The sequence below is a fragment of the Haliaeetus leucocephalus genome, unplaced genomic scaffold (genome assembly GCF_000737465.1).
Source record: "Haliaeetus leucocephalus isolate CR32 unplaced genomic scaffold, Haliaeetus_leucocephalus-4.0 Scaffold484, whole genome shotgun sequence".
Lineage (NCBI taxonomy): Eukaryota > Metazoa > Chordata > Aves > Accipitriformes > Accipitridae > Haliaeetus > Haliaeetus leucocephalus.
In genome coordinates this window covers 2380378-2386402 of record NW_010972920.1, presented here as the reverse complement: position 1 = coordinate 2386402, position 6025 = coordinate 2380378, and the positions used below count along the sequence as shown (strand labels likewise).

Below are 6025 nucleotides of genomic sequence, written 5' to 3'. Positions count from 1 at the left end.
CCCCCAGCATACCTAGGTATGTGCATTTAATACAGTGATTTGATTTGCAGTGAGGTTTGGAGAATGTAATAACTTGCATCATGATGTTGATGTACCTGTACAATTAGACTGCTTTTATTTTATGATGTTACCTGATGAAGCAGTTCATGGCAAAACAAGCAACTCTTCTGTCAATAGATATAATCTTTAGACAAATCTTGTTAGGAACCATGATAATTTCTATTGGGATTATTTTGCCCACTGGTTTGGTACTTTGATCACTTAATCACTGGTTTTTCTTTTTTATTTTTATTTTTTTAATACAATAAGCCACTTGAAGAGGGAAGATGACCCAAGTGTAGCATACAGTGGAAACAACAGGAATTTTTCCCCTTGATCTAGGGATTGTCTGATTTGATCACCTATGGGTTGTTCCTTTCCCATGCTTTCAAACCAGTAGAAGTGCTTGACAGCCTTTTGGACTGAACTGACTGCCAGAGTTCAGGACCAAGACTTTTAAGAAGTACCCTTGTTTAATTAACCTTAATTTGTATAACAGTCATTCAGGTTAGCAAAGTTCATAGAGTGTGTGTATTTCCTAGGATCTTTCCTGCTTAACAGCTGTAAGATATGATATCTATTCAGATCTATCCATACTAAAAACTTGTTTGTCTGTTTTTTTTAAGGTGTTGATCCTATTATATGGGAACAAGCCAAAGTTGATAATCCTGATCCTGACAAGTAAGTCCAGTAGTCCATCTGAGTATTACAAAAAGACTAGGAAAAGAGAGAAATAAATAATATTGTGTAGTACCCTTCAGGTAACTTGTAAGAAACTTATTAGAAAATAACTTTGTCAAGTGCTGATCTCAATTGAAGCAGTGAGTATTACTAGAAATGCCTGTATAATCCCTGTACCAATTTAGGTCCTTAAGGGTTGTCAGGATAAAGAGCCTTACTTGCATTATTTCACGTTGTGGTGTCATCCATTCCATGGACTACTTGTTGTGACTTACTTTCTGCAACCATCGTGGGTTTTTTCTCTTTATTCCTGCAGCTTAAAGTGATGTACCCTTGTACCCTCCAGTGGTTACAGATAACTTTGGCTGATTTCTTTGTGAAAAAAAAAAAAAACCAACAGGTGGTTAGGAATAGTGAGGACTCTAGAACTTAGCAAAACAAGATATGTTTACGTATTAATTTAATTTATAATAAGCCAAGATTATCTGTAACTTTATATTGGATTATATGAATAATTAGTAATCCGTACCACATGTCTAATATAAAAATGTGTTGTAAGAAATATTTGTATTCTTGTAGACTTATTCCTGTGCCAATGGTGGGTTTCAAGGAACTGTTGAGAAGATTGAAGGTCCAAGATCAGATGACCAAACAGCATCAAACTCGATTAGATGTAAGGCTTCTTATCTTTATCATGACTGCTTGCTTTTGACAAAGGATGTGCTATTAAATGAGCCTCCCCCCATGCCTCCTGTGTGTTGAAAACTGAAACTGCAACCATGTGCATGGGGCTGTGACTCCTAATTCTTAATATATTCCTTAATTATATCTTTTGGCCAAAAACCGAGCAGTGTGTTTTGGCTTTCTTTTTTTCTTTTTTTTTTTTTAGGTTCAACCTTGCTGTGTTGTTATAGGCTGATTCAAACCAGCTGAACAGAGTTGCACTGGCACAGACTCTAATTTAGGCACCCAGTTTTCTGATGCCTTCCGAAAATGCCAGCTGCATGTGAAAATAAATAGAAACCAGCACAGTAGAGGTCTAGCAAAAAGCTTTCTGGAAGCATCTTTAGTGAGGACGCTAAGTTGCTGGACTGAGTACTGGTTTGAAAATCCCGGTTTCAAATCAGGACTAATGTGTTCTGTTACCAGAAACTCTTATGACTTCCAACTGACTCCATCTCCTCTGCAGATAATATCAGAAGATATCAGTGAGCTGCAGAAAAACCAAACAACAACTATGGCAAAAATTGCACAGTACAAAAGGAAACTGATGGCGCTTTCTCACAGAACGTTACAGGTAACATGGGTAGTCTAAATAACTCATTCTGACACACAGTCTAGTGCCAGAAGACAAACTGAGAGGGGGCAGGATGGCCCGTGCAATCTTGTGCATGGCCAACATTGAAGATGAAATTCTGAGTTCATCTAAATGTTATTCATTTAAGTAGCAGGCAGAGCTGCTGGGGAAGGCTTCAGGTGCGCAGCATGTCTTGCTACTTTGGGAACCTTCTCTCTCACTTACTCGGAAGCTATGGGACTGCCCTGAGGTCTCGGAGCAGCGGACTAAATGACAGAACAAATCTGATGAGACATGCAGATGGGCTAGTGGGGAAGGAAATAGGCAAAGTCTTCTCTAATGAACCTCAAAGGCTTCTTTTGCAGGTGTTAATAAAGCAGGAGATCCAAAGGAAAAGCGGTTATGCCATTCAAGCAGATGAAGAGCAGCTTCGTGTACAGTTAGATACAATTCAGTGTGAACTTAACGCTCCTACGCAGTTCAAGGTGAGCAGTTAGTAGAACTTTGCCTACAACTGTTTTCTCCTCACAAAAGAATGTAAGTTTTCCAAACCATGCATATACATTTGTTGTGGAAAGCTTTCAGAAGAGAAGTCCAGCAGTGTTACTAGGTTGTTGTGTCATGCTCTTTGCTGCCTGCCTGACAGATATTTAAGTATTTTTGAGTCCTCAGAAGTATTGGAGTTGCTTGCCCTTTTCATTTTTTAAAAAAAAAAAAAAAAAAAAATTAAAAACGGAATGAGCAGCAATGCTTCCTGCCCTGGTGACTCAAGGAGTGCTACATGTTGGAGTTGTGACAAATGTAAATGAATTGTGTTTGATTTAAGCCTGTTTCTCCTCCCAGGGCAGACTGAATGAGCTCATGTCCCAAATCAGGATGCAAAACCACTTTGGAGCAGTGCGGGCTGAAGAGCGCTATTATATAGATGCAGACCTCTTAAGGGAAATCAAGCAAGTAAGTATTATTGAGTAGAATCCTGGGTGTCGTGGTTTAACCCCAGCCAGTAACTAAGCACCACGCAGCCGCTCACTCACTCGCCCCCCATCCAGTGGGATGGGGGAGAAAATTGGGAAAAGAAGTAAAACTCCTGGGTTGAGATAAGAACGGTTTAATAGAACAGAAAAGAAGAAACTAATAATGATAATGATAACACTAATAAAATGACAACAGTAGTAATAAAAGGATTGAAATGTACAAATGATGCGCAGGGCAATTGCTCACCCCCCGCCGCCCGACCCCCAGCCAGTCCCCGAGCGGCGATTCCCCGCCCCCCCCCTTCCCCGTTCCTAAACTAGATGGGATGTCACATGGTATGGAATACACTGTTGGCCAGTTTGGGTCAGGTGCCCTGGCTGGGCATGAGAAGCTGAAAAATCCTTGACTGTAGTCTAAACACTACTGAGCAACAACTGAAAACATCAGTGTTACCAACATTCTTCACATACTGAACTCAAAACATAGCACTGTACCAGCTACTAGGAAGACAGTTAACTCTATCCCAGCTGAAACCAGGACACTGGGATACTCTTTGACCTTCATAATTTAAGCCAGCTACACGCTAACTTGGGAGATGTATCTAGAATGTCATGTTTTTGTGAAAGGATGAAGTCCTTTTTATTTTCTTGGTGACAGTGCATCCAAGTGTTGTACAAAACCACTCTACGCAGTTGCCACCAGCCATGGCACCTTTGAGAAATATTGCTTAAAATCTGTGAAGTTGAGCTATGCTTATGCTGGTTTTTAAACTGTGCAGCACCTGAAGCAGCAGCAAGAAGGCCTGAGTCACCTCATTAGCATTATAAAGGATGACTTGGAAGACATCAAACTTATAGAACATGGGCTGAATGAGAGCATTCCCATCAGAGGAGGAGTCTTCAGTTGACGTGGTGGATGCTGCTGGGCTTACATGGAACATGTTACTCAACTTCGTGGTTCACCTTCCAAGGCTAAAACTGTTGAGGTAAAATAAAACACGTATCTTCTAGGAGCAATGGTATTTTGGCTGTTATAAATCTTTAGAATTAGCAAAGCCTCTTCTAAGCTTTTGAACTTGACCTTTGGAAGGTTTATATTTTATAAAGCTGTATATGCTTTAATAAAAGAAGAAAAACTGAATCTGTTCAGATACTGTTTTACTATAAAACTATATGTACTATTGTACATTTTTTCTTTTTTCTTTTTTTTTTTTTTACAACAGCATTGTCCTAGAAATGCAGTGCCAAGGGAATTGTTCCACTTGTGACTTGGTTTGTGGAAAGCTTAGCCTGTTTTCATGTTTTTGTCAAAACAATCAAGTAACATCATTATTTAAACAGCTAACTTAAATCATTACAGATATGTATGTCACTATAACTATGTTGGTCTCTGCAGTACCAGTAGTTTACTGGGGCAAGCTATAGGAAGTTGATGTTTCCAGTTTCTATCCTTCCTTTGGACTGCAAGGAATGGAAGGTGATATTTTGTCGCTCTACAGATGTGAATTATAAAAAGCTTTGCTGCCCCTTAAATAACAACAGAATGTCCAGATGTTGTCTTCTGCCTTTTTTTAATTGCTGTAGCGTAATAAATTCAGTCTGACTTTGTAATAACTTGTGCATGCTCTTGGTTTTTTCTCAGCTACATCAGCAAAGCAGTGAAACTGCTAACAACTCTGGGTTAATGCACTTCACTCTCTGCCACCCACTGCAGGTAACAGGCTATCAAACCTGATGCCCCAGAGCTGCTGCCAAACTAAAACACAAGGTCCTGTCCCTTAGATCCTACATGGTACCAAGTACTGCAGAGGAGTTGGCTACTACATGAATTGGAGAGACAGCTTTTCCACCACCTCCCTGCCCCCTGAGCTTGCCTTTTTTTTTTTTCTTCATTACAAAAGTCACTGGAAATAACTGAAACAGAAATACATTATGCTCTGCAGTAGGAGTTTGTACAGCAGAAACACCTTGAACACAGTAGTGACAGAATCCTTTTGTTCATTAGCCACACAAAAAAACCAACCTTCCATTCACAAAATTTGAAAGATAGAAGAAGAGAAACATAGCCTTAACATGCTAAAGCCTGTATTGTGCATCAGAAAGAGTATTTTTGGAAGCACTATTCCATTACAATTGAAAAAAGCATACGTGGAGCTCTACTTAAGGGGAAAAAAGGATTACTTTATTTTTGGAAGCATTGTTCCCATTATTAAAATATCTCAAATGTGTAGTTCAGGCTCTAGCGGGAGCTGTTCTAAGAAATCAAATGAGGCTAGAATTCTGTTTTTCATGGGCCAGGGTAGCAGTTTAAGTGAAGACTTCTACCATCATGCCCCTGCTAGAGTGACTATGCTGCATGTTTGAGTATAGTACATTGTTTTTTTCTTTGTAAACACTTCACTAACACCCCCCCCCCTTTTTAAGCTCTAGTTGTACCATGCTTTGAAAATAACTTGAACACACAGCATGGGCACTCTAGCAGGGGGCTACTTCACCTACTAACCTAGCCTTTGAAAAAGAACTAGTCTCAAAAGATTTCTTAAAAAAGCCTCCCCTGCTAGCAACAGTTTTGCATGCTTGAGAGGACAGTTTTTTCAAAGTGTTCCTCCAGTTGACAGCTTTAGTAGCTTCCAACTTACAGAACAAATGTATCGCAGCAAAGGAACAACGGAGGAGAAGTAGGTATTATTGCTGAAACAGACAGCAATACCCGTAACAGAGTTGACAAACTAGAGAAGGCATGAAACAGCCCAGAAGTGGCACTCCAGAAAAAAGTGTGTATTAAAAGGAAAGCTGTGCTCCAGCAGTTGCTACCCGGTTAAAAAACTGCCTACAAGAAATACCTTTACTTCCTTTTTACTGCACTTGAACAGACCTGAAACATTTCATCAGGTGCATTGACAAGATCAACAAAGTTGCATCTTTTCTTTGAGCAGGAATTTCTACTTAAACACTCCTTTTAAAAAATGGTGAGAGGGATGTGCTGCTTATCTATTTTACCTGTTACCTTCCCCAAATGGATCACAGCTGTGGG

General features: G+C 39.7%; 1 protein-coding gene across 1 annotated transcript in view; it reads left to right on the top strand.

The window, feature by feature from the left end:
• The window catches only part of NUP54 (nucleoporin 54kDa), a 14693-nt gene extending 10091 nt beyond the window's left edge, over positions 1-4602 (top strand). Inside the window, exons 7-12 of the mRNA XM_010575593.1 lie at positions 666-720; positions 1300-1393; positions 1910-2017; positions 2383-2502; positions 2861-2971; positions 3771-4602. Coding sequence (XP_010573895.1) covers positions 666-720; positions 1300-1393; positions 1910-2017; positions 2383-2502; positions 2861-2971; positions 3771-3899 — 617 coding nt within the window. The 3' untranslated portion in view covers positions 3900-4602. The remainder of the gene's footprint in view (positions 1-665; positions 721-1299; positions 1394-1909; positions 2018-2382; positions 2503-2860; positions 2972-3770) is intronic.
• Positions 4603-6025: the final 1423 nt, after the last annotated feature.